The sequence below is a fragment of the Nothoprocta perdicaria genome, unplaced genomic scaffold (genome assembly GCF_003342845.1).
Source record: "Nothoprocta perdicaria isolate Ctin4 unplaced genomic scaffold, notPer1 scaffold_0, whole genome shotgun sequence".
Lineage (NCBI taxonomy): Eukaryota > Metazoa > Chordata > Aves > Tinamiformes > Tinamidae > Nothoprocta > Nothoprocta perdicaria.
Window position 1 is genome coordinate 9,904,598 of NW_020454092.1, and position 27,320 is coordinate 9,931,917.

General features: G+C 42.0%; 1 protein-coding gene across 1 annotated transcript in view; it reads left to right on the plus strand.

Annotated features, from left to right (window-relative positions):
- The window catches only part of PDIA5 (protein disulfide isomerase family A member 5), a gene marked incomplete at its 5' end in the record, with an annotated part of 94,581 nt that overhangs the window by 63,698 nt on the left and 3,563 nt on the right, over nucleotides 1-27,320 (plus strand). Inside the window, 4 exons of the mRNA XM_026045726.1 lie at nucleotides 992-1,062; nucleotides 2,019-2,182; nucleotides 4,506-4,636; nucleotides 19,704-19,774. Coding sequence (XP_025901511.1) covers nucleotides 992-1,062; nucleotides 2,019-2,182; nucleotides 4,506-4,636; nucleotides 19,704-19,774 — 437 coding nt within the window. The remainder of the gene's footprint in view (nucleotides 1-991; nucleotides 1,063-2,018; nucleotides 2,183-4,505; nucleotides 4,637-19,703; nucleotides 19,775-27,320) is intronic.

Below are 27,320 nucleotides of genomic sequence, written 5' to 3' on the forward strand. Positions count from 1 at the left end.
GCGGGAGCCAGCCCTGGGTCCCTGCCCGCGCTCCCCATCCTCCTTGGCACGGTCCTGCGGGTGCCGCGGTGGYGTTTGGCAGCATGGAAGGAGCTGCAGGAAGGTGATGGTGGAGGCTGCCCCGAAGGGTTGCGGGGATCACGGTGCGGCTGCCCAAGCGCAGCTTGGCTTTGCAGCTGCAGTCGCGCTCGTGAGCGTGCCGCTCGCTTTCAAGCTCGGGAGGAATTGCACCAGATGAAAGCAGTTTCATTTACACCCAAATAACTTATTTCAAGTCTGTTTTTCTCACTCATGCATTCATTTTACTTTATTGTAATGTCAGCACTTAGCCATGAAATAATGGGAGATCTCTGGAGAACTTTGCACAAGCAGGAGAGCAGCATTATCTCAGTTTTACAGGCCTTGCTTATGTTGGGAACATATGTGCTGGTGTAATTACACTGATGTGATTAAATCAGTGCAATTCCTTGCTACAGGGGCGTGCTGCACCAATATAAAGTAGCGCTTATTATCAGTGCCGTTTTATTCAAATTACATTTCCTAATTAAACTGTGCTAGTATAAGCCTCAGCTTAACTGAACAAATCATGTGAGAGTCTGTGTTGTTTCTATTTAATGCAGATAAGGATTTGGAAATGGGAATAGGTGATAACTGTGTCTTCTCCAAAAGCAAGCTAGAAGCAATGGGCTTGATGGGTAGAGTGTTCGTAGTGTGTTATGGTAGGGAAAAGTCATGGGTGTGAATGCAGTGGTGGTGGTGGTGGGGGGGGGTTGTTATTTTTTTGATAAATTAAATTCTTTGCTTAAATGGTGGTGACCAGTCTGGAATGATTCTAAATCATACTAACATGTTAAAAGGAATCRGGTAAACTCATGCTGAATTCTAGTAAATCTCTACCACATGGCTTTGGATTTTGATAGTGACTGGATGGGTCAATGAGTAACTGTGGCATGTACAATTTAATTGGATAAATCTTCCCTTTTTTTGRCAGGGTGTGGGCACTGTAAGAAAATGAAACCAGAATATGAGAAGGCTGCCGAGTTTCTCCATGCAAGCAGTGATGTAAGCTAATTTTCTTTATTATGTCCTTAAAATAATCAGTAATAAATAACTGAAGTAATAAAAGTGTCTTTTTTTTCCTACAACAAACTCAGCTGTTCTCATCCTCCCACAGGACCCTTCAAAATGTGCTTCCAAAGTACAGTCTCATCGCTAATGCATGAGCCCTGCCAAAGTTTTAGAAAGAACATTCTGTCTTAAATGAAAACAAAATTGAAAAATGTTTATGTATTCTGCTCTAGGCCTTAYACATAATGTGATCAAATCCAACATTGATTTTTTTTTTCCTTATTATTTAAAGACACTGAGTGTGCAGAAATATGGGGGTTTATTTATAAGTTAGATCTGGGGAGAAAAAGATAAAGGGGGTTTCTTTCAGATATCCTGGTTTTATSATTCTGTCACTCCATCATAGGTGCTCGATCAGCATGACTGCTTGGAGAACAGAGTCCCAAGAACATGATGATGACTCTTACTGATGCAGTCTCACTCTATATATGCCATGAAGGAAAATAAACCAAATTATCTCCCCCAAACTTTAGGTATCTTTAGTGGAGCTACGTGGATTCCCTTTATAATTGTAGAAAGAGAGAGATGTGAAAAAAAAAATCAATGAATTGCATCCCAGCAGTATCTTTTCTCCCTTGATGGTAAAAACACCTGCAAATTAGAGAAAAGTGGATTTATAATRTAATAAGTTATAATGAAACAGCGCTCCTTTCTCTGGGAGAAGTAGATGGATTTGGTGGGAGGGAGGGAGTGCTGCTCCTAAGAGCAGCTCTTAAGTTCTTACCAAGTGGGACAGGGAAATCTGGTCAGGAAAAAGAGATAAYAGGTTGCACACTGATTATATTAGTGGTACTAGATATTCTTTCCTGCTGTTGCATCAGCCCTCTGCCTTTCTGTGCATCCGTAGTGCGAGCCTGAGCTGCACCTACAGGCGGTGGTTTCTCTTGCAGGGTCCGGGTGTCCTTGCAGCAGTAGATGCTACCGTCAACAAGGCCCTGGCAGAGAGGTACCACATCTCRGGATTTCCTACGCTCAAGTATTTTAAGGATGGAGAGGAGAAATACACTCTGCCGCACCTCAGAACGAAGACAAAGATCATTGACTGGCTGCAGAAGTAAGTGTTGAGAGGCTGAGACTGCGTTCAGGTTCGTGGCTGCTGGCTCCTCAAGATTGCTTTTGCAAGGAAGTAAATTTTAAACCTGGCTTCGTCGGCTGCTTAAATCCCTTGCTAACAAAAACAAATTGAATTCTAGTATCCGAAGCCATACGAACATATATGGTAATTATGGTCTTTAATAAACCAAATCCTTTATTTGCTGTGGGGTTTTTCATAGCTGTCCCAGTAATTCTTTCCCCAAATAAATATTTTTCAAATATACCCTAAGCCTCTCTCTATGGAGAAGGAATACCAATGGCTCTGAAAAATAAACAGAGCAATTGTTGTTCCCTCTTTATATTAAGCAGCAGATTCACTATTTAGCTGCTGAATTCTGTACTTGTGCTTTCCCTCTACAGCAATTTCAGAACCAATGCGTAGACAGCCAGTTTTGTAAGACTGAAGCAAAACCATTGAGACCAACAGAACAGCACCTTTCTTGTACTTCCCAACTCTTCCTGGGAGGTGTGCTAAAATATGCAGAATTATATTTGAAGTAAGATAAAAATAATCTCATTTCGAAGAGGAAAATAGCTGGTATARTTCTGCTGAAGTATTAGGGAATGAAATATGTAATTCACTTAAGTTCTGTAAGCATAGCATGTTTTCCATGTTATTCAATGAAAAAATGCGTCTATGTTTTATGACATTTTAAAGTCATTTTAACTATTAAACACAGGTCATATGAGGAATATAATCTTAATTTTTCCACCCCCCATCTGCTTCATCAGTAATGGATGTTAATCACAGACCTGTTTCCCCTACACATTTCCTGGATTGTTTTTAGTGCTAGCTCATGGGTGTTGGGTAGGCGCCAAGGCTAGCACTGCATGTTCRTGTTGGTGGTCACATTGGTTTGCAGCGATGAAGTGGGCAGTGCTGGTGACCTCTTCTAGATCCAGCTGTGCCGCTGGAAGACTTCTGCCTACAGCCTGAGGCCATCAGGAACACTGGAAGAAACAGAGATTGTCTCCTCCCTAATGCCCAGCTGCCCTTCCAAGTAGTGACATAAGTAAAGGAGGCTCCTTATTTGCAGATCTGGGGTAAAACTGTCACAGCACTGCTGAAACTGATGGGAAAAGGGCTGTATCTGGGCTGCRAGGTGGAACTAAAATGATGTTTCCAGAAAACCTCTCCAAGTGAGCGGTCTAGTCACACAGGTGCAAGTTTCAGCTTCGGTCCCCACTCTGTGTGGGGTCTGTTCTCCACACAAGGCTGCTGTTCTGTGAGCAGGAGAGAGGGGCTGGTTTCAGGCCCGCCTGAGTGAGAGTCAGTCCCACACATGACTACTGTGGTCGATGGCAGCCCACACCAGCTGTGCCCATGTGGCAGCTCACACCAGCTGTCCTAGTTCTTCTTGCTAACAAGGAGCAAATGGCGATTGATGGGGAATATGGTGGCATGGTCCACCAAAGGACCTTGAATAAAACTCTGAAATTTGAGGTTTTCTCCACTCAGTTTTTATGTCCCTGATCCAACTTAAAATGGTGTCATTCAAAGTGACAGGAAAGTCTGAAAAGCTAATTTATTACCAAGGCAACTTACGAAGGTCTTTATACCTTGGCTCYGTTCTGATGCTTTTATATAAGTAATCACTTATTTAAGATACAGCAGGAATGAATTTAATGAGTCAGAGAGAAGTCTGTGAGCTGGTGAATAGCAGAAGTTTTGTTAGAGCTGCTCTAGATGTGCAGCGTTCCTCTGATCTAGTCAGTATGTGCAGTCATAATTGAAARCCTGACATTCTCTTTATCAGGATAAAATATTCCAGTTCAGTTGCCCCCAGTCTTCCAAATGGAACGATGCTAATTTCTGTATCTAAACTTCAATATTTGAATTCAAGAGAAGGACATGAAATTCTCCACAAAAGTTTGCTTGCTGGCGTTGAAGAGTGTGCAGTCAGTGGCYGAATGAAAGGTGCTGCCCTGTGTCAGCTGCCTTTGGACACTGCCCCACCACCACTTTCTGGTCATAGTTCATACCTATGGACATGCTTGTATTGGAGCAATGTTCTTCCAGATAACAGATGCAATACAGGACATCTCCATTCTGCAGTCTGATATTCCTGAGTAGGCTCACTTAAATGGTTTAACCGGCTTACAGGAATTAATATAGAACATTTTTTTGTTGTTACGTGGCCTTGGAAATATTGAGCATGTTTTTTCCTATTGCAGAGACTCCCTGGAGGGTTATTCTCCCTTTGTTCCCTCGTGGGTTGCAGTGCCTCTCTGCAAGCTTTCAAAAACACTTTCAAACCCATCTCCTTCCGCATCTCTTCTAGTCCTGAAGCRCCACCTCCGCCTGAGCCCGCATGGGAAGAAAAGCAAACCAGTGTGATCCATCTTGCTGGAGAAGATTTCAGGGAGTCCTTGAAGAAGAAGAAGCACACCCTTGTCATGTTCTATGCCCCATGTGAGTAAAAACCTCTCCAGGTGGTCCAGGTTTGATTAAACCCTACAGCTTATGAAACCCTGAATTAATTCAGTTGCTGTCCCCAGACTGTGTAGGGATGAAAAGAAAATTCTAAATGTAACTGCATAGGGATCATCCTTGACACTATTGTATGAATCTTCATCAGTGAGAAACAAAGCMATGTGCAATGTTTATTTCAAGAGTGATTGTGCTAATGCAGACACTAAAGCAGGCAGGGAAACAAAAAGCAAATGGATGTATTTTCCTCTGCTACATTTCATGGTCCACGTAACAAAATACAATCCATTATAATAGTACAATGGACACACAGAGCCTGGCTCATTAGTGCAGCACTTCAGTAATGAAATCGATGGAGTGGTGCAGGGAGACTCAGTCCCCCACAGGCTGAGAACAAATTTTGATGGAATTTTGTCAGTAATAAATCTACATTTAAATTGCTACCTGGATTATGGGCATAGCTTCCCTGTCCCAAACTGTTTTGCATACATCATCTGCACCCTCCCTTTTACAAGTCCTTGAGTATATTTCATATATTTTCATATTTCACGTTTTGAATCAAGCTCTTCATAAGTTAGGAGAATGGGAGGAAAACGATTCCCTCCCTCCTCCTTACTTTTAAATGACTTGGTAAGATATGTGCCATATGCAAGTACCGTTTGTCTCTGGATATTCCTGCTGATTCTTGTGGTATTACTGAAACTAGAACAATTGTCTCTCTTCTTCTGTCTTGTCCTAGAGGAGGGCAGGTTCAATTCAGGTTCTTCACTTCTGCACGGACTGTCAGAAGGAGAAGATAAATCTGGCACTTGATATTAAATAGATTAATTTTGCAGGAGAAAATGCTTCCCCATCACATTGACTATCCCTGCAATTTACTGATAACCTTTAGACAGTAGTTATTATCTTGGTCCCATAAAAATGATATTTTTTTTTTTTATCAGAAAGGGAGAAAAGGCTTAGGTCCTTAATTTTTAATCAGTCAGCCTTTTATTTTGCTTTTCTGTTAGAGAATTAAACATGAATGCTTTTGGGCTCCCGTAAAACCCCGCTGGATGTGGGATGTGGAGAGAAGGGAGGGGTTGAATTCAGAAGGGAGATTTCTGGAAGGCTATAAAAGAAAAAGGAAAGGGACTTAATCCTTTCTTGACGCTGGTTCCCACCATTTATTGACTAAAAGTTGCCCATGTGCCAGGAACTTCTGATTCATGGAACTCAACTGGTTAAGAGCAAGCTTCAAAATCAAATGAGATGGTAGGAGTTAGAAATTCGCTGTATCTTAAATTCTCTTTACCCCATGAGCCATTTCTGTGGAGAAGAGAGAGCTCTTACTCCCCTGTTCTTCGGCTGCCTCTCTTTAAGGCACTTCAGATTTTTGTCTTTCTCACTTTTTTTATGGACAGTGCTTATAACAAAGACAGTAAGTGCAATGAATATGTAGCTCTCCCAGTTGAAAGCRGGAATCAAGTAGCCTGATGGGCCAATTATGACACAATTTTTTTGAATGTTGAATACCCTCTTTACACCAGGAGTCGTGAATAGAGATCAACTGTGCCCAGTGTGTACTAATGTGCTGGAAGAGCAAGACCAGCATGACGGGGGACTGTTGGGTTCATTGAGACTCTCCATCAGGCAGATTCTTCCTGCACTGTGCTGCATGAGACCACCTCTGCACAAGGCAAATATTAACTGAAACCACCACTTTTGGGCTTCACGTAACTCCTCGGACAGCCCTGCTGTTGTGTTGTCTCTATGTGGGTTGTGCACAGTTCCAGATGTGTCAAATTTGTTCTCCCTAAATTTGAAAGTGCCTCTGTGCAAAGCATAATGCATGTACAACACCAGAGTGCAACAAGCCTGTTCTTTATTGGGTGCAGTGAGAAGCAGGAAATGAATATTTTAAGTCTCTAGTTTCTGTGAAATAATTATTAATGCAATAGAACAGTACAAATSATTCTATTTCTCTGCTTTTCTGCAGTGATAATGTGCCTCCTGCTAAATTTGATAGATTAGCTTTTGTTTACCATTTTCTCAATCCGGAGACCTCTTGCAGCTTACATTGCCAATTAGTCTTAACATGCTTATTTTGGTGCAGAAGGAGCACAGCTAAAATTGCCAGGACCCATTATATCCAATAATTTTATTTTTCTATTCAGATCCACATCTTAGGTCAATGCAGACTCGCAGTATGTTGCTCCATTCACTTGTGACTCTATGGCAGTATTTCTTATGCTTGCACATAAGCTGGGATATTTTAAGATTGGAGAGGTGTGTGCATTATAAAGTATGTTTATATGTAAATATTTACGCTAAGAAATGTCTCTCTCCTCTATCATTAGAATTTAAAGCAGTAAGATGAATATCTTGACCTTTTTCAAGCTTTCAGTTACAATGACAAACCTTTAAGGAAAGGCCACTGATTTATATCTTACATGTGAATTAAAATGAGATCTGGCTTTTCTGTGGCAACTTCTAGCCCAAACTGTTTAGTTCGTGTAAGAAAACCATCAATCTGCTGCTGTGCAGATAGCTTGGTACTGAATTGAGGGATGTACTGAGCGGTGCTGCATGGTGATTTAGCTCTAGAATAGAGTAGTGCTGTATCTGACTGGAAAAGGTGGGGAACTCCTTAGTCCATCACCCTGAACACAGGCAAAGTGTAAAAGTTAAACTTGGTGCTTGGAGAATCTTTTAAAGATTGTGAAGGTGAATCAAAACTCTTGAAACTGCTGCAAAAAGTACAATTGTTATAGATTTGGCACCCTCATTTGGTATTCTYATTATTAGTGAAAGTAATGTTCTTTATTTCACATTTCATTCTTCCTCCATGGCATTTCCATGCACCATAATGCCCGGTTTGGAGCAAGAGGCAGCAAAAAGGCAGTTGGTCACCACTGACCAGGGACAGAAGTGCTTGCTGCAGAAGACCTGATACTGGATGCTACCACCTGCTCCACGTTTGCTCCGAAACTGATTGACTGGGTCCAGAAAAGAGCAGAGGAGCCAGCCAGTCTTGAGCTTGGTTTCATGCACACGCGCAGCCTAGTATGGGGATGGTTGGGTTTGGGGGGACTGTGGACCTGACTGCTGAGAATAGATCCAACCCAGAGAAGTGGGATTGCTCCCAGCCAAGCCCAGAAGTGAGAGCACTGCCCTTTGTGCTGCCGTGTCCAGTGCTTGTTTCTAGACCCATAGCATGAGCATAAAGATCTGGGGCAGCCTGATTGACGTGCTGCTGCTTCTGGGATGAATGGGCTGACTTTTCTCTCTTGTTTCTCTTATGTCCTCACTGTTTGTTCGTGTAGCCCATCTGAATGTGTTTAGTTATCTGCCTTTTTTACTTTTATGTGGGCTCTCTCCACTCCATTACCCTGGATAATTAAGACTAGGCTTGCAGCGCATTAGATTTTAACCTGCTCCACTGGGAACTGCAAAACAGAAGCAATCGGTTGTTGATTAGTTGTCACACTCACAAAGGGCAAAGAAATTGCAGTAAACAAAGTGTCTGCTCATTTGGGGATGTTTTTGTTGCATTACTCAAACTGAATTAAGGAAAAAGTCGTATTGAGTGAATCTAGGTCGGCATTTTTCAGTGAAATAGGGGAATGTGAATTGTTTAAGGCTGGATTGGATAATCTCCTGATGTGCTTCCAAACCTCAGCAATTCCATGATTCTAGGAACAGAAACACTAGAGTGGCAAATTTAAAGGGTATTTTTTACTCTTTGCATCTAGTTATCTATCATTTCTATATATCATACCTATCAGACAGCTATCTGGGCGGTAGATAGCTGTCCAGTAGTGCTTGTTCTTAAGAATTAAGACCAATATAAGAACATGCTAGTATCATTTTGTGTCAAGAGAGCTACCTCCAGTGATGCTGCAAATGAATAGCCCRTCAGGAGCGGCAGTTGTGTCATACCGGAATCCAGCCTTCAGCAGGTCTGAATGATGGCAGAGCTGTTTATTTTTTTTTTTAATCAGACACTTTTAGCAGAAGGACTTTGTGCTGAGCAAACGCATTCAGTTCCTAGTTTCGTAAAAACAAAAGGTAAGTGTTCTTAAAAAAATAATAATAATAGTAATAATAAAAATAGAAAAAAAATCAGAAGTGATGAGAAATAATAGAAGGAAAATGCTCTGTTTTAATGGTTTGTAAGGACAGCAGTTGCCAATGCTATTAACTTGCCAAATGACTTCAATTTGTGGGACTCGACAAGGCTYGCAGAATGGATATTTTTAATAAATACTTTGTTGCTGGGAGCTGTTTCCTGGTTTGCCTTTCTGCAAAACTTCTCACTTCACTAGAAATTATTTTTGTCAGCTGGAAAAGGTTATTTTCTGGTACAGCCTCACCCACAGGGGTTATGCAAAGAACACCCAGGATGTAAGCCTTCCTAARGACGATTTTAATGGAGTATTTTTGTATGGAGTTAGTGGTTGTGTGGTGACAAATAAAAGTGCAGTTAAGACACATCCCCCCTTGGCTTGTCACTTAGGTTTTTTGTAAGCCCTTTCTTTTAGGTGTGGTAGAAATGAATGAGAGCACTTCATCTGTTTTGTACCTGAAAACATTGCAGAAGGCTTTGGGAAGATGTTTGAATCTTTTATTTAAAAAAAAACACTTTGTTTGGTTCTGAGACACTTCTTTCTTTTTTTTTTTTTTTCCCTCCAAGCCAAGTAGGRGTCTTGACAAAGAGGCATCATCACTGTCTGATAGGTATCGTTGTAGATAGCAAAAAGGAAGAAATCAGATGGGGAGAATTTTTTAGTCCAAACTGTAAATCAGCTCTTCCCATCCCTGCGCATCTCATCAGTAGTGCATAAAATGCTGAAAGCTACAGCAGTGTGCATTCATTTTTACCCACAGGTTTTGTTCAAAATATTGTTAATTCCGGTCCCCTATTCCTGTAACCTGGTGTGCTCCTTCTGTCTTCTTTGCAAAACAAAACTTGCCAGCTTCTCTTGTCTAGGTTATTCATCGAGGAATGTACAAGATCAGAAGAGCACTCAGCTGAGAGCCCGTGCCAGAGTGGGTTGCTCTGTGTGCACTGCATGTGCAGATAGTGGCTTGGTCGTTAATGCTAACAGACAGGTCCTGTCTGCTCCTCCAGCCCTGCTCCTTGCTGCTAACAGGAGCTGATCATAAAGCTTTTCTTAAGAAAGCAGTAATGCTTCCTTTTCTTTCCTCTTCGTTTTGAAGTAGGCTGGACAGAGCTGGCTGCACCAGATCTCTGCCCTTTGCACCGCTCGCAGGAAGGTTTGCTGGGATTAGGATGTGTTCTGGCTAATCTTAACCCCTGTGATCAAGCAAAATAAATTAAAATTCCATCTCCAAGCAGTTGTTGAACAAAGCAGCAACGCAGATGAAGTCAGTGTTCTGTAAGGGCCTCGGAAGGGCTCACGACAAGCAGTTTTCCCTTCATTTGCAAGCACGTCTTGTTAAGTTTTCATTAGAAGACTCTATCAGCATGTTTGAGCAAAATGTGCATGCTTGTAAATGAAGCTTAAGCTATCAAAAATTACTTAAAACATGTTGAACAGAAAGAATCCATTTCGAGGCAAAAGCCCTTGCAGGAGGGATTTTCTGGTTGTTGACTGAGAGAGAAGCTGGGTCTGGGCCCTCTGATAATGAGGCTTCAAATCCTGCGTGGGCTGCACTGCAGAACTGCGATTTGTTGGCGCTGCTGGTTCCTGTTTCTTCGCATGTATTAATGGGGCTCTCGCTGCAGACTCATGCTAGGGACGTGCCTTCCTGCTGGTGTAAACAGAGCTGATGTGCAGAGCCCATTAACAGACTGGTTTTGATAAAGGCTGCCTTTATAGAGTGGTCTCTGCAATCAGGCTGTCAGAGCTGCTGCTGGCCTTGGTGCTTGTGTAGAGGATGTTAATTAGGACCAGGAGGATGGGTTTTAACCACTCTTAGCTCTGAAGTTGAGGCACTTCACTGGACGGCACGTAGCTGTGGCAGAAGTGCTCAGAGCAGAGATTAGCTCTAAAACTGCAGTTACCTGTGTGGGCCTCAGCTCTGTGCCCAGCTGGGTGGCAACAGCTTTTCTGGGAAAGCCCAGTGTCCTGGGACTCGTGTGTTAGTCCTGGGCTGGATATGACTATTCACCCTCAATCCAGTGATTGTTTGCTGTACAGCTTTGTATCTTCAAGGATTGCTTGGTGCCAAGTGCAGACTGCTGTCATGTTTGTAATTTGTTGCAATTAGTTTTATCCTTTTTTTTCCCCTCACCTTTGCAATTTGCCCTGTTCTGGTTATAATCTTGCTGCTGTTTATGTCTATGGCTCTGGTTTCTAAAGATTTGGGTTTACATATCCCTTCTCTATATACCCACATATTGCTGCAGAAGTGCTGTTAATGCAGTTTGCACAGAATGCATAGGTAAAATTGTGGATTTTTATTCAGTGTGTGTTTTACTGAATCTGTAAATGAGTATTTTTCAAAACACAAGGGAATTTGAGGTGATTTCCCTGCCAAGTTCAGGCGATGCAAACTTCTATCTAAGTATAGCTTTGGAGACCAATGAGAGGAGGTTCTAGGTAAGCACGTGGTTGCAGGCCACTCAAGGGGGTATCATTCCTATCCCAAATGGCTGCAAGGCAGGCAGGACAGTTCTGCTAGGGGGAATAGTCCAAGGTGCTCAAAAGCACCAAAGTAAATTGGATCCCTCACTTCTCTTGGCTTTCAGTAATAAATCGGGTGTCTGTTGATGTTTCATGGAGGAATTGCATCTCTTGCACCAACAGTAGATAAAATTTCCATTTGGCACCACTTTGGGGGTTCATGACTCTGTCTGAACAACTGTGTCTTCACAGCATCTGTGGTATAATTGTGGCAAATACATGTTTCAGGAAATTAAGATGGAGAAAGTGAGATTTGTCTAATAGCAGTACAGTGAGTGTTGACAGCAGAGCTAGGGTTACTGCTCAGGAATTCCTAATCCTTAACATTGTGTTAAGGGGAAAGTGGTTACAATCCCCTTTTCTCTCATAAAATCAAGAAATAGGTCTGAAAGGAACCTTTTAAGAGATCAAGCTGATTTAGTATCCTAAAGGAGAGCCAGCTGCACTTGCATCATGTGTCTAAAGATTTCTCACAAAGCCCAAAGCAGAAATGAATGTTTATTCCCAAAGCTGATTTAAAAAAAAAAAAAAAAAAAAAAATCCTGTGAATAAGGATGGGAAGGAGAAAAAGGAAGAAAAGAGAACCTCCCCCCAGCATGTTGTGAAATTGGTAGTAGACTTCTGTTATTGTCACGAATAGAGAGGCAAGCCCTAGTTGACCTGCTGCTTAACTGAAAACCTCATGACCTTTTTCAAATCAAAGGGCAAATCCTCCTCGATTATTAATATCTTGTGCTTTGGAAATATGATAATGTTATGTGTCAGGTCATGTCAGCAAATGAGCTTTGGTCTCAGATACTCATTAAAAGGCCCTCCAGTTCTGTACTGGTAGAACAAAAGCAAATTAACCTTTCAGTAACATCTCCAAATGCCTTTCTGAAATCCACCTGCGGTTACAATAACTCATGTGCCTACACGAATTGTGTTGGTTTAAGCAGTATATCCATTTTCAGCTCTTATCTCTGCAGTTACTGTCCATTGCCTGCCTTTCCTTGACTGACTGGGTAATATTCTTCTTTTAATTCTAGTTAATCACTTGGAATTTCTGCAATGGAAACAGGCTTTGCTTTCCCCTGCAATCTGCAAGCTCCTCTGTTTGCTTTGATTGCTGTACAATGTGCTGCTTTCGCTCGGGCAAAATTGTAGTCATTTGGAAGGCGGTGATGGAGGGCCCTACGTAGCCCTGTTATTTAGCTTGGGATTGCGTTGAGCAGGAGCTCAGCTCAACAAGTCACTCCCCACTCTGCAGTTTACTCCGTTCCGTGCAGCGCTGAGCGTCCAAGACCCGCGGGTGCCTCGCTGCCCTGCTCCCCATCCATGATGGTTTTGAACCCAGAGAGTCACTTAACCTCATTCTGACTCCATTTAACCTTGGAATACAAGAGGGGGATAGTGACGTCTTTTTGTCTTGGGGCAATTTGAGGCTTGATTAATTGGTGTTGGTTAAAGTATTTGAGATCATAGTGTTCAAGTGTTTGAGATTGCTTGAAACACAGGCAGTTCCATCTGCACATGGGGAAGAACTTCCTCACTGTGAGGGTGACGGAGCCCTGGAGCAGGCTGCCCAGGGAGGTTGTGGAGTCTCCTTCTCTGGAAGTCTCCAAAACCCACCTGGATGCCGCCCTGTGCCTCGTGCTCTGGGTGTCCCTGCTTGAGCAGGAAGGTTGGGCTAGATGATCTCTAGAGGTCCCTTCCAACCTTGAATATTCTGTGATTCTGTGATTACTTGTTGAGGGGTGCTGAAGGAAGCTAAGGGCTGGCCAGGGAGAGGAGCCCTCCTGTCGATGCAAAGGGTTGAGCACGGGCAGCTCCAATACCATGGTCTCACAGTTTGGTAGCTTTTCAGATCGCCTCCTCTGAGGAGTCGATCAGGACTTTGCTATGAAAATAAAAACAGTTAAAATTAGTAAATTTTTAATGGAAGCAGTCTACAGCATTAAAATGTATGCATATTTAATCTGTCTATCTGAAAAACATCTCATGTAAAATAAATGCGCAGAGCTTTGTTACTTGAGTCATCACATTTTATTATGTTACAAGACGCTCAAAGCAAACACAGAAACAAGGTAGGTGAGATTATACACGTGTTTTAATGGTAGACCACAAGTGTGGGCAGAGTTTGCTGAAGTCAGAATGCCCACTTGGAACTGATAGGATCGAGATCAGAAAGGACTGCCTGGCCACAGGGTAGGGCCATCACTCTGCAGGACCCTGGGACTCGCTGTCAGCACAGGGACAGCTTCTTAGCCTTGGGATTTAAGCTGTTGATGCTCTGAGCCTCTTGGCTTCCTTCGCCATGAAACGTGGCTTCCAGTTCTGTTGTCCTTCGGGCAGGTCCTTCGCCAGCTTGGGAACTTGTTCTGGATTGTGGACCAAAAATACAAGCAGTATTTTGGAAGCGACAGGCGTAGAGGCTGTCTCCAGTTCTAGATAATTTCATTTATGCATTCAGTGAAGTTCCTTCTGACAACTTCATCATTTTTTTAAAAAGGTATATTGCTAGCATTGTTTGGATTTCTTTTGCTTTTAATATATTTAAAGCTCCTTATATACTTAAAACATCATTATTAGCTCTGCTGGCTGTAGATACTGCTTTGATGTCCATTTGCTTCCTTTATCTATTTTGTACAAATTGTTAGCTTTTGATTTATATTCATTAAAAACAGCTTCACCTTTCTTCTATGTGCTATGCTAATACAAATTCCACTCTTCTTAGAAAACTGAATTAACCTTGTATTGTTCAGATGTAGAGAGGTTATATTATATCACTTGGCTTTGTAGTTTCAAATTAAAGCGTAGAGTAAGTTAAAGGCCCCTTTTTCTATTTAAGTAAATAGAAATCTGTCTTTCCAATATGGAGCTCAATTCCTTAGGCAATTCTGAAGTTTTTGCAAAATTTTATTTTAAAGTTAACAAGGTGAATGTTGTCCAACAGGGTGCATCTGTTTCACACACACACTGTGTTGAAGCGTCTTTAAAATTGCCATCTGGTCCTAATATTTTTCTGCACCGCAGTCTTGAAAATGTTTAAGTTTTTGTCCTTTTGTCACCACACTTTGCTTGGTTAAAAAAGAAAAAAAGAAACTTTGGCCAGTGGGGGGGGGTAAGAAAAACCCTCCATTTGAATCTAATGAAGATGTGCAAGTTATTCACTTGACTGTTCCATTTCTTTAAAACCAGAGACCTTGTAGTTATGGGAAGTGTTTGCAATTATGGATATAATTATATTATTTCTAGAGTTTTAGTGAATTACTAGCGCAGCATATGCTTGATTGCCCCCTTGGAGGGGTAGCGTTTTTTTCGTTTGTTCTTTAATTAAGTGTGTGAGGGTTTTTTAAATTTGTTTTTATATTCTTATTTTACCTGACAATTTTTATTTTTCCCCAATCTGATTTTTGCTTCCCATCCCCTGCAAAATTAGTTTGCAGGATGATATTAGTACTTTAATAAAGTTTTCTATTTTTATGTATATTAGCTTTGCTTTAACATCCCCTGCACAAATCCTTTTTGGCATTGTTTTTGGAAACCTCATCCAGCTCTACGCTGCAGTTTGCTCCTAGCCTGACATTTGGTATTTCTCGGTGTCCTCAGTGTGGTTCAGTGAAGATGTATCCTGCTTTTATGCCAGCCTCTTCCGACGCTTCTCTGTGTTCCAGTCAAATTCTGTTCATTGCATCCTCTCTTAAAAAGCCATGAGGAGATGCCATAAGATGCAGTTGTTGGCTGTTCCTGCTGTCGGTAACTTCAGTCCACACAAACTAAGCCAGGTCATGTATTTTCCATCATCCCAGCAAAACACTGGCCTGCTTTAAATGCCTCTCTGGTTAGCAGAGATTRAGCCTGACTGCAGCCCGCAGTGACAGTGCGTGAAGCCTGGCTGCTTGCTCCATTTCCCTCTCTGCTGCTCAGCACCCATTCCTCAAATTTTTACCCACAGCAACTGTATTTTTCATGTATGAAGTCCAGAACTACTTAGTTTTCAAGGTCATTAAATGTGACTCTCCTGCCATATTATTGCAGTGAGCCCCACCACAGTTACAGGGTGGATGATGGATAAAAGCTGTAGAAAACACTTGCAGTAGAATTTTAGTTTTGTAATACAAAGTAAAGCGTAGAATTCTCTCTACTGCAGATGTTCTCATGTGGATCTATGGACCTGTAGCTTAAACAGGTCCGTCCTGTGGAAGTCTCCAGGGGTGGAGAGAGCAGATACTGTCATGTCTGCGCTGAAGGCCGAACGAGAGGGCCTCGAGCGCAAAGCTTGGAGCACAGGGACAGCTGAGAACATCRGGCCAGAGCTGAAATAAAGCTGTATTGTGCACACATCAGGAACGGAGAGTAACCTTAACATGTGCTGCTGCATGTGCAGGAGGCTTCGAGCAGGGCCCTCTTGTCCTCCTGCCAGGTGCTACAAGTGCTCCTGCCTGAGGAACCGCAGTTAGCGCGAGGAAATGAGGGGAGCTCCAGACATTGAAGAGTGGTTAGAGGTTTTGAGAGGCAGGGTTGGGATCCTGTGGGAAGACTGGGTGTTCCAAGAACAGATTTCTTTCAGCTTTCTTAAGTCAGGCACAGGAAATTACTGTTCAGTTCACATCTGCTGTTAACCCTGATGAGATCAAATCTGACAGTGATCTAAAAAGGAAGAGCAATTGGTAACGCAGAGCACTAGCGCCTGGGTTGGAGGGCTCTGCTCCCAGATGAGTCAGTACTGCTTCTGAAGCTGCTGGGTTGAAGTCCTCCTCTTGGCCTCGGAGGCAGCGTGTGCTTCTACCTCAGCAACCCAGTTATCCAGCTGCAGTGAAGTGGGATGCATCTTCCCACGTCCTTAATCTGCAGTGATTCAATATCCTAAGCATACTGCCAACAAAAGGGTAGAACCTTTGACCCTTGATACCTCACCTGCACCTTCAGGTACCTCCGGTTTAATCACTTTCCACTGCAGCCTACCTGGCAAAGCTTTTTGAGAAGTGTGCACGCTTTGCACTCTTCATGTACCTTTTCATCTCTTCATCCACCAGGCACTGTTTATTTCCTTTCTTTTCACATTCAAATCTTGAGAATAGTGTTAACACTTAAAATAAATGTGCGATAGGGGGTGTGAAAAGGGAAGGGGAAGAACAAGTTTTCCGTCTGTCAAAATGAAGACATCAACCTCTGCTTTTACTTTTTTTTTTTTTTTTTTTTTTTGCGTGTGTGCTTTAAATAAAATGACTGAATTGGGTGACTTCCAAGTGTTTTCTGCATTTGGCAAGCATTTTAAGTTGTAACAGATGAAGTTCTGCTATTCCATATGATATGCTCCTTTCCTCTTTTTTTTGGTGACTCCTTGAAGCTCYTTGGGAATACAGCACAGGATTCACATCTGCTTGGCGGATAGATGTCCAAGGCTAGCAAAATGCCTACTGGACTTGGAGTTAGCTCTGCCAAAAGCCATATGGTTGTGTTTTGGTTTTGCAACTACAGTGCAGTAAAGAAAAGATGGTGGGCCAAATGAGAAGTGAAGGGAGGAGGGATGGAGTTTCAGATCAGTAAATGAAGGTAATTTTTGGAGTTTGGTATTTGAATGGGAAGATGAGGAGATCAGAGAAGCAGAAGTAAAGCTGTGAACAGAGATCTCTTTATTAGGTGTCCTGAAGTTCGTGGCCCTCACCTCTGTGTAGTGCTGTTGCCCACAACCTCAGAGTATATTTGGGTTTGCTCTGTGTTTTTTCCAAACATTATCACMATTTAGATAATTTTATGATTCCTTTTGACCTTAATTGATGCACATCAGTGCTGAGAACATCGCTCAAAGCCCTTCTGATGCCACCTACTGAACACTGTGCAACAGTGTTCGCTTGGTGGGATGGAAGGGACATGGAACGGCTGCTGGCACTCCTCTGAAGTTACCCGCCAAAACTCTGGCAGTTTTCTTAATGACCATCTGTTGGCCAGTGTAAAATCCCTGCTTGCATTTTTAATAGCAGTTGGACTTTTCTGGGTCTSGAAGAACATGCTTCCTGTTGACATTTGGGTCATCTTGAGAGCAGGAGGAACTCTAACCTCCTACAACTTCACTGGAAACTTAGAGTGAGAATTTACCAAACGCTCTGTCTTCTACAAATCTAGCACACAAGAGACTGGGAAACTTGCTGACCGCAATGTGTTGTAAAGGTTTTGGGGTGTGAGAGAGGAATGGAAAGACCTGAAGCCTTGTATTTCCCTTGCAGTATATTTTACTGAGGGTTGGAGAGCTGCTATTTGGTTGGAATATAAATCTGCAGCTCAGGATCACGAGTAGAAAGAGAGCTCTGCAAGGTTGAAGCCTTTGCATTTTTGTGTAGCAGCTGGATGTGCCTTCCTCTAAACTGCAATGTTTAAGCTCATGAACTAGGAGAAGTGTTACAGTTTTAAGAGTGCCTAATTTTTCCACATATTTTGTCTTTGTTTTTTGGTATTGTAACCGGAAGTACTGAATTCTGATTTTTTTTTTTTTTTTTTTTAGAGTAATATTAACAGGTCAACCGAGGCTGTCACCCCACACTACAGGATATGATACAGATTGTGTCAAGAGTCAACCCTGACCCAGAGGCTCTTCTGTTCAGGCGGATAGGCAGGCAAATAGTGGGAGAGAAAACAGGTCACCAAAATGTGTTGATGGACATGGGAACGGCGCCCAGTAGCCTCAAGCACTAACCACCTCCTCCTCCTCTCCCTTCTTGACCATTGTCTCTCTGACAAATGCCAAAGTGCTCAACAAAGTTAGTAGTTTGCAAGCTGCAGAGGACATGCACGATCGCCCACTGAAATGCTGGTGCCTTGGGAGGAGAGGCTGCATGGAGTGTGCGAGGATGTTAAAGGTGGCTTTATGGAAGGACCTCAGTTTCTTAGATCTGTCCTTTGGACTTTCAGTGGGATTTATTTATTGTACTGCTTGTAAAATCCCACCCTGAAGAAAAAATATTCTAAAATTCCAAGCAGTGCTTCTAAGCAATTGCATTCCATCCATAATGAAAAGGATGTGCATCTTATCCTTTGTGAAAAGGAGTATGTGGCACTTATGCCAAGGTAACCATTTTTCTTGTCACCTAAAAGATGGTGCATTTTATGAGACAGGGGCTTTAAGCCTCCTAAGAGGTTGTTCTGTTCTGCGCTGACTTAAAAATAATATGGCCACTTGTTTGCCAGTATTTTACAATGATGAGCTGCAGTAACATAAGCTATAATTGGAGCTTGTGAGCAGCCTGTGCATTGTTTTGTTCTTGTTCAAAATAATAGCAAGATGAACTTCTGTGCCTTCTTCAATTTATACAGATTTGAGCGGTTTGTCTGTTCTCCCACAAACCCCCTGCATCTAAGTTTAAGAGGAAAAAAATAAATATATTCTAAATAGTTTGTTTGGGTTCAATCTTTTTACGCTAAGAAATTTAAAAGAATGATTTGTTATAAATAAGTAGGTGCTTCCCTTTTCAAAACCTTACTTACCACAGGGCGTTGCAAGAGTAGTTGATATTAATCATAGACAATGAGCTCAATTAATTCTTCTGAATTACGGATGTTCAAATCTGGATCTCAAATCAAGAGAGCAGCTTGTTTCCTTTGGATGACTTCTTCTAAAACGTGTGAATAAATTCAGTATATGTTAAAGCAGGCAAGGATCAGCCCTGCCTTTTGCAAAGACCACTGTGGCACAAGCAGGTCTAGGCCAGGCTTCAATGCAGAGCTGCTCTTCTGGGCTTGCCAGGCCCTTCAAACCCTGCTGATATGTTTTGAAAGGGACTAGAGAGTCCTAGCCTAAGACTGCATCTCTATCCTCTCCTCTRTGTGAAAGATGTGTTGCCTGTTGGACTTGCTCTCCTCCTCCTCTGTGATCCCAATGGCTCTAAAACCAGCGATTTTTAAGCACTTCTTAGCCTTCATCTTGGTGTTTAATACTGTCTTCCAGTAACTTCCTTTATGATTTATTGTGGACTCCCTCTCCTCCTGCTCACAACTGCCCTGTCTTTATTGCTGTTTCCAGATGTTGTTGTATGTGTGACAGCAGTGGTAAGAACTTATGTGGTAATACCCCCGAGGAGGTACCAACGGCATGGAAATGGTTTGTCTGCTTGTGGCTGGTGATCTTTAGTGCTCTTATGTGACTGGAGATAGAGAAAAGGCATTTGCACCATGCTGCCCCTGTGGGACTCTGCTGAGTTGCAARAACACACTTAAACTGCTTGAAGTCAGGTATATTTTAAGCACATGCTTAAGTACATACAGCTGACAGATGGTCTGCAGATGCCTTGTCCTGCTCTTCCCGGAATGAGGGAACCCATTTCCCTAGAATTCTTTTCAGGACCAATTTTCCACTAACTCGCTGTGTGTCTTGAGTTGGTCCCAGTATCTTAAATCACAAATGTTAATGCTGTTGTTTTTTTTCTTCTTGTGCCAAACAGGGTGCCCACACTGTAAAAATGCCATTCCGCACTTTACAACTGCTGCTGAAGTCTTTAAAGAAGATCGAAAGGTAACTTGCTCTTAATCACTTCTGAGATGCTTGGGAACTTCCTCCACTGTTTGTGCTTTGCAGGCTTGGCTCACTGATAAAGCTGTGGGCTTGTAGTTTAGTTTAACGTTGTTGTTAAACTAATAGAGGTGTTTCTGTATTCAGGGACTATGTCTCTTGTGGTTGGACTTAGAGAATGGGTTAAAAGTATAACTATTTCATTTGTTGTCTTTTCCATTTAATTCTTTGTGAAAATCTTTTTCTATGAAGAAAAACACTTCTAATAACTTTTCAATGAAAACTGATAATTTGCATTTTCCATTCTTCTACCAGGTTTTGCTAATTGTAATTGGGTGCATATGTAGAAACTGTAAGCTGTGTGACATTTCCAGAAGACCTTATTCATATAACTAATCTCTGCTTGTATAAATACAATCCACTTATGTAAGTTGCCTGAGATGCTGTGCCCTTCTAGGTCCCTCATGCTTCTGCCTTGATAACACATCTGGTGGCTGAAACACACAGATTAATTCCCTTGCCTCAGCTGAGCTATTTGAACGGAGTGTGTGCATATCTGGGATTARAGAAAACACGTTATTTTACACCTGACACGTTGCCTGGTGCCATGTGCTTGTCCCAGACTAAAAGGATTTGCACAGTTATGGCAACTCAGCAATTCATAGTAGTTTGCTCAGTTGTATGGCTGTACATACACAGTTATATGGCTGTACACTTGAGAACTGTTCTCCTGGGGAATATTTCTCCAGTGAAGTATTTTAAGTATTTCAGGTTGAGTTTATATGAAATATGTAATCAAAAAAAAAAAAATCCCGACTATGTTTTGGTCCATTCTTGTGGTATTCTTGAGATATTTTTAAATTCTCCGCCTTGTCTCACTCAGTGAAATGATGAGAAAAAATGGCCAAAAAGAGCCTTCCATTAAAGCATTGAAGCATGTGCTTTGTTTGAATCACCTGAGTCACTGGATCTCACCAGGTACCTTGTTAGAAACCTGCTTATTATCTTTGGCTGAACAGTTGCATTCTGATCTCAGCATTTGTTTTGACTTCATGAATGCCTTGTTTTCAGATGTGGCATGGAAAAGATTTGTAGATTTAATAAGAAAATTAAGGGCTAACTTTGAAACAGCTATGTGTTAATCTGTTTGCTACCATAAGAGGAGAGAATAAAAGTGGTGTCTTTTTGTTTGGGTAGGTTTTAGGGTTTTTTTTTGTTTTTTTTTTCTTTTCCTTTTCCCCTGTCTTTTTTGCAACTCATACAAGATGCATAGGATTGTCAAGAGACAAATCATTCTTGTATCACTGAATGCATGAAGTTAGGAGTCCATCAAGTGATGTCGCCTGGCACAGGTCACACATGGAAGATTTAGTGCCTCACAGCTGTCGGTTTTCTTACTGCTTGCTAAAAATTTATGTGTTCAGATTCAGATACCTTTTGGTAACTCATTTTGAAGCATCCTTTTCTCCCACTTTCCTCTTAGTTCTAAGTGAAGCCTCTCTTTCCTAAASTCATTAAAATTTCACTCAGAGGAGAGGTAGCAAACGTACCAAACGATATGTGACTTGCTTATTAGAGCCYCCAGGATGTATTAACAGCCAATCTGAATCATAATGCAGTTTATTGAACATCATGCTGCCTTGTAAAGCTTTCTGTTCAGACTGCAGAAGGTTATGAAGGGACTCAAAGAGCAGCACTGTGATTGACGGCTGCAACTCTTGATTTCAGCTTAAGGCTGAAGTGGGGAGGTATAAAATGTAATGAGTTGGAACAGGAGAGTCAGCAGGGCATATAAAGGCTGGTATAGTTTCAAAAAGTGTGTGCAGTTAGGGAAAACGATGTTATTCCACCCCGGTGACTTATGAAAGTGCCAGGGACTGATTATTGAAGGAACCTTATTTAATTGTTTGACCATAACCTGCCTGAGTGTTTCTTCCTGCCAGTTTGTGTCCACGTGGAAAAGAAAAGAAACTGATTTAAAGCTCAGAAGGGCACATGTCTGTTCCCACAAACAGCACTGGGTGTATTCCTATGCTTCAAATTGACTAGAGCCTTAAAACTTTGGTTAAGTCCTGTAGGATTTCAGACATCTGCAAAATTGCTGCTTGAAGAAGAGAGAAGTATTTCTTCTTTCAAGAACCCAGAAACAATGCTAATTTTAATTTTTAGTCCATAATACTGGCTTTTATTCTTTTTKGGGGAAAATTTTTTAATTTAACAGAGTCTGATAGCATTTAAATAGCCTCTTCTCTTCACTAGAGATGGTGCTTCAATTAAACATTTAATTCTGCAGAAGCCAAAGAAAAATCTAAAATATTCCAGCTCTTGATGTTTATAAATGACATCTTACAAGGCAACCTTTTGGAAACTTCGAGTCTTTACATAGGAATTTTGAAGATGAGCAGAACTTACAGCTGTTAAAATGTGTCTTTGGCTCTGAAAATTCACAGCAACAGGGCGAATCTGGCTCCAAATTTCTCCCCCACCCCACGCTCCCGTAGGGATGTGTGTGACACTGAGAACTTTTCCCATCATCTTCACTGTTGGAGTCAGAGTTTAAAAATGCAGCACTCAAAGCAYTGGCGCCCAGTGTCAGCTCTTTTGGCCACATCCCTGCTGGTGGTTTGTGCAGAGCTGTGTGCTCTCCCAGGACAGCTGCCTGGGGCAGCATCCAGAGAGGGCTCTGCAATGAAACGGCTCCGCACGTTTCCCTGAACGTTCCCAGGAGAATTCCCTGAGGAATTCACTGACCTGCTCTGGTGGATGCTGAAGGGGCTAATGCAGTGAAACAGTTAGCATGGCACTTCCACTTACTTAACAACAACCACAACAGGCATCTGGAGCATTCTGGCCTTGGGGAGCTGTGGCCTTTGCCTACAGCTGCTGGGGAAAAACCTTTGGCCTGTGCTTCCCAGCTAGCGTCTTGGCAGTGACCCGCGTGCTCCAGAAAATGAAAATGGGAGGCTTGTCGCTGCTGAACAGATTGAAGAGCCTGAAGGCATGTTCGCTCCCTGCTCCAGAGCCTTTCCAAAGGGCACCAGCTGAATCTCCAAAAAGCTGCATCCTGCCTTTTGGCGGATCCTGAAGTTCATCTTCAAGGAGTTGATTTGTGATGCTCCAGCTTGGATTCGGAGAAGCAAAGCTGTTGACTCTTCAAGGCCCCTTGTTAACAAATCTCCAGAATTCCCTAGAAGGGGCTGCTGCTTGACCAGCCTTTTCCAGGCTCTTCACGCATATAAGCACTGATCTAAATCAAAGCACTACACTGGGATACAGTGAGTTTGTACAGAACCAGTTAGTGTTGTTGGGAAGAGCACAACTTACTGGGTGAGCTGGTTTGCTAGAGAGGAGCTGCAATTCGGTGATGAATCGGGTAGGTGCTCAGTGCACATGGAGCACCAGTTTTGCAGACATTTTCAGGTTTGAAGCATGGTTTGCAGTTACAATTACCAACCAAATCACTCTACAGCATCATCTAAATGAGTCAGTATTTGAATTTGGCCGAGAATTTGAACTGTATTTGCTTAAAAAGCATGTGTTGAATTTCTTTTTAATTGGACTCATTAAGTATGRTAACGTTAGTACTGTACATTGTGGTGGCTACTAATGGATCTTCCCTTTGCAAATAGAGCTACTTTGAGAACAGCTGATGAATTGCAGCTATGGTAATGCTGCTGGTGTACGCCAGGGCATCTAATAATGAATCGTGCGTTTGCAAGGCCATTCACATTGAAAACAGGAACTGAATCACAACAAGCCTTACCAGGCTGGCTCGTAACTGCTGTTAGGATCCATAACAGGTAATATAAATAGAACCCTGCAGAGTAATCATAGAAAAGAGTGTGCATCTGTCTTATTCATAGATGCTTTTAAGACATTTGGCAACAACAGCCTCTGTCATCTGGAATTGACTGTGCTCTAAAACTACTGCTTGGTATCGTTCATTTCCATGCTGAGGATTTACTTTTGTTTTAATTTTTTTGATCTTATCGTGTATCATTCCTTTCATTCTGAATCAATATTTAGTTATTCACTTCCATTTTCGTAACAAAAGTCAATATTAGCTTCATGAGAGATTTATTTCCTTGAATCAATAAAGTAGTGTGTGGTGGCACATATTTTAACAGGGGAGCAACTAGGATTGCATGAGGTATTTTTACTGTATCATCATGTGGTGATTGGGAAACAGTTAAAAATGAGACGGATTTAAGAATCAGAAATGGGGAGTTACCTGAGAGGTCAAAGGATCCCASTTTCAATTTTCTACACATCCGTTTGAACTGCTAGATGTAATTGTGTTCTTTACCTGCAGGATCCCTGTAGAACGGAGAGCTGTTTTGTAGTTTTGCTGCAACTGTGATGCCTGGTGTATGATTAGATGCTGCTGCAAATACTTTTTTCTTTTTTTTTTTCCCCCTGGAAAAAATAAGGTATCGTCTTTCTGTTACAGTTGTGGCACACCAAGATCAATGGTCACACTTACAGGAGAGCACCACTTTTATTTAAGCCCCTAAATGAAAACTTCTGATTTTTGCAGCAGCTTGGCATTCTTGAAATTCAGACCACTTCATCTAAACAATATGCCGTGCTCTAGTTCTTCTTTAAGAGCCCTTTGGAGCTGGTCGTACATCAGTCACGTCCTAAAGTGGTGCAGAGTTAAGTTGGCAACGCTACAGTCAAGCTCCTGCTATTCTGGTAAAGCTATAACACTGCTACATGACTTTCCTTTTAAAATAAACATATTTTCCAATCCCAGATGTTGGTAAAGTCATGTTGAACTTTGCTATCTATGAAATACACAGACAGCACTGCCTATAGAAATGCATGCCRACCTGGCCTCGTAGTAAAATCCCCCAGGTAAAGCCACATAGCAGTTGTGTGATGCTACTGGTAACATCAAGAGGGCTGGATGCACTCCAAGGATTTTCCTCTGGGGTCCAGAGTCTTCCAGCTGATTGGCTTTGCATTTGATAGCTATTTTTCTTGTTACTGCAGTTATTGGCTAAGGTGGTCATAAGCAGAGCCTCTGGGAGAAGGAAAAAAAAAGGAATTTTGATGCATTGTCAATGTTATGGCAGCAGTGCAACTTTGGATTCTCCGTAACCCTGTGGAGTTTTATGAGTATTGCAGAAATAGCACTTGGGGTTTGAGGGGCTTTTGTTCATTTCTTTTGCTTTTGCTGTATTCCAAAATATTTTCTTGGTTGATTGTCCCTCCAGCTGCAGGAAAGTTAACAAGGCTCAAGAAATTAAACGTTAGCCCTGATAATCAAAGGTGACTCAAAATGCAAACTCTTCTTCAAAAAAGKGGTTTTTTGTTGGGGTTTTAAAATATTTTTTCATAATGAGTAAATATGTACATAAGAATCAGTGTCAGTCATCTGTCATTTCATGCTGTGACAGATTTGTAGGGTTTTGTTGTTGTTGTTGATGAGGATAAATTTATATGTAATTCTTGATAGGTGATGCAGAGTTTCTTGGCTGCTGGAAGCATTTCCATGGATGTTTTATGCTTAATCTATGTGAAAGTTTTCCTTAAAATATAGTTGATTTTGCAAGGTGGCACTATAGTTCTTGCTGGCCTCTCTTGCCAGTGAACATCCATGCAACCTGTTGCTGATGATTAGATTTAAACATAACTTTGGAGGATAATATTTTCCAGAAGTCATTAACCAAATTGTGACAGAGGTTTTGTGGCGGGGAAGTAGTTTTCCTGACTCAGTTTTCTTCTTTAGTGACACAGGAAAAAATAGCTACTGATMAGAAGATTGAGAGTGAGAGAAGTGTCCCTGCAATCACTGCTCACTTAGGAAAGGTCTCGAAGACAGACATTTTGGGGATCAGTGGGCTGTTTCTTTTCATATGCATTGTATATATAGATAGATATATATATCAGTGTAGTCAAAAAGTGATTCACCCAAGCCGAAACTATTGTAGGAAACTTCTTTATCAAAAGTGGAGTTTGTGTTGTCATGGACTGTGGATATTAATCAGAATGAAGCAAAGGGCATCAGTTCTGTTTGCTGAAATTCTTGCACGTCTTGGAGTTCAGTTGTCTAAAACTGATGGAATTGAGATTTAAATTGGCCACTTCTCGCAACAAAGCACATTTCTAGATTGAGTTTTTCCACAGTATTGTTTTTTGGTAATGTACTGTATTTGGTCTTTGGCTGTGAGATGGGCAAGGCAATTAGAATTGCTGCTATGATAATGAGTGCACGGAGACAGTGGCAACCTCTATATTTAGGCTGTCTTAACATTCCCCTCTAAAATAATTCTGCAGGTCTCCAAAGTACTTTTACTGTCCTCCTCTTGGCAGCAGGCATTTGAAATCCAGCCTTAGGATACAGTCATGGGATTTAGATATCTCCTTGAAATATTTTTTCAGGTCTGCACAAGTCACAAGTTTTTTGAAAATTGCCATTTCTCTTCTCTCAGCAGCTGTAAAAATAACCGAATGTGAATGTTGTGCCGAGCAGGGCTCCAGATGACATTTGCAGGAGCAGCAGCGAGTCCGTGGGGCTGTGCAGGAGCTCGCCTCAGGAATGTGGCAAGCAGACCACGGCAAACCAGGGGAACATCAGTCACGACGCTGGGTCTTGGATGCACCCACTGTACCCGTCACTGTTGGGCCTGCAAGGCAGATGTAGCCGTAGGCTCGTGTGGCTCCTAAGGTGGATTTGTCTTCCCTGTGTGCTGTTGTGCTGCCCGGCAAAGCAGATTTAGCAGCTTAGGTTTCCATGTGCTGCAGAAGAGCTGTGCCTCAGTCAGCCGGCTGTGAGCATCTCGTTCGGAAGCCACCATCACTCACTCACCTGCTTTGAGACAGCGACTACATGCAGAAGAGGGCGGGCAGAGGCTGACAGCGTGGCCTTCCTCCGCTGTGCCCTCTCCCAGGCCTCGCTGGGGAGCCTTGTCACAAAAGYCTCTATATAAACGGAGCTGGACTGTTTGGTCCCACCAAGGGCAGCCTTGATGTTACCACAGAGACACAAAGAGGCTTCTCCTCCTTCCAGCCTCCTAATAACGTGTGTTCCCAATCTGCCCGGCATTATCTAAGGGCAGATAGGTCATCGGTCATGACGGTTTTGCGCCTCAGACCAGCTACCATCAGTCCAGATGAGCACACACATACCTTCCTCTTGTCCTGGCCATAATCGCTCCCTTGTGATATTTAGAGTCTTGAGAAAAACAGTTCTATTTATTCTTGTTTTCAGAGAACCAGGACTTCCAGGGTTCTCTGTAAATTAACCCTGTGACATCAAAAACTGTTAATCTGCCTTGCAAGTTTTCCTATATACAGAAATAACCTTCAGGGCTCTAAATTTTGGCTTGCTGCTAAGGTCAGGAAGGCATAAATACTTGGATGAACCCTTTTTGCTCTATATTATTCTTAACCTTTCTTTTTTACTGACCCTGAATAAGTAGAAGTTTCTCTGTTTAACCGAAAAACAACAAMAAAAAAAARATAATAATGTGATCATACTTATTTTTAGTAGCTGTCAAGAGTCCTGTTTCTGCAATAAACGTAGTAATGTTTAAAACAGGAA